Raw genomic sequence first — 1,264 nt, 5'->3', positions numbered from 1 at the left:
GCGGAGCGGACGCGTCATCTGCTGTCCTGGCACGGTTACGGTCGCTGGCAAGGACATAACGGATTCCACTAATTGCTACCCATATCGTGCTTACCTGGAGACGCTGTTGAACTATGGTTCTGAAGCAAAGCAAACACAGCTGACCTCTGAACTTTTCTATCAAGACACGCCTGGACGACTCCACTTGGTCGACCCGTACCCAACAGATGAAGGCGCAGTAGCAAACGAAGGATTGGTGAAGCGTGCCAACCTGACCCGTAACAGTCACGAAGTGGACCTCATAGGACCGCTACACGTCGATCTGTTCCATCAAGACCGCTATTTGCTCAGCAAAGTCGACGTTAAAATCAAGCTGCATCGATCGAAACATCAATTCTGTCTGATGTCACCAGGAGATCAGTTCAAAGTTGTCATCAGTGAGGCTGCCGTCTTTCTGAGAAAAGTCAACCTGTTACCCACCTATCAGCTGTCCATCGAAAGTCAACTCAACAAGCAGACGGTCAAGTATCCTCTTAGGAGGGTTCAATTAAAACCGTTCACAATTCCGCGTGGTAACCATTCAGTGTCGAGCGACAATCTGTTCCTGGGACAGGTCCCCAAACGCGTGGCGATTGCTCTGGTGGACAACGCAGCCTTCCAGGGGTCTTTTGGTACCAACCCCTTCAACTTCCAGCACTTTAACTTGAACTACATCAGTCTCTGTGTCAATGGGCAGGAGGTGCCTCACAAAGCGCTGACACCCAACTTTGCCGAGGGACAGTACATCAGATCCTACATGAACTTGTTCGGACCAACAGGCAAACAAGGACAAGACTGTGGGAACCAGATCGCGAGAAGTGACTATAGCCAGGGCTTCACGGTGTGGTGCTATGACCTCAGTCCTGACCTCTGCGGCCTCGGTGGGGATCATTTTAACATAATCAGACAGGGAAACCTTCGCCTGGAGCTGCACTTTGCACAGGCTTTGGATCAGACAGTGGTGGCGGTGGTCCTCGCTGAATTCGACAATCTCCTGGAGATTGACAGGCAGAGAAACGTCAGCTTTGACTACAGCAACTAGAGATGGACACCAGGCAGATCTACGCCGTCTTACGGAGCGACAAGAACACAGCACCTCACCTCCGTGGAGTCTTTGCTTCAGATCGGCTTCCGAGGCGTGTACCGGTCTACCCAAGCGCTTACGTCGTGAATACGGACCCTAGTAATAAACCCGGCCAGCATTGGCTGGCCATCTATTTCGACGGGGAAGGGCGAGGCGAATTCT

The 1,264-nt window shown here is 52.0% G+C and overlaps 1 protein-coding gene across 1 annotated transcript in view; it reads left to right on the top strand.

The window, feature by feature from the left end:
- LOC118420122 (uncharacterized protein F54H12.2-like) overlaps positions 1 to 1,060 on the top strand; it is a 2,039-nt gene extending 979 nt beyond the window's left edge. The window contains exon 2 of the mRNA XM_035826825.1: positions 101 to 1,060. Coding sequence (XP_035682718.1) covers positions 101 to 1,060 — 960 coding nt within the window. The remainder of the gene's footprint in view (positions 1 to 100) is intronic.
- Positions 1,061 to 1,264: the final 204 nt, after the last annotated feature.

Source organism: Branchiostoma floridae, chromosome 7 (genome assembly GCF_000003815.2).
Source record: "Branchiostoma floridae strain S238N-H82 chromosome 7, Bfl_VNyyK, whole genome shotgun sequence".
Lineage (NCBI taxonomy): Eukaryota > Metazoa > Chordata > Leptocardii > Amphioxiformes > Branchiostomatidae > Branchiostoma > Branchiostoma floridae.
The sequence above is the reverse complement of the archived record's forward strand: the minus strand, read 5'-3'. Positions and strand labels throughout refer to the sequence as shown.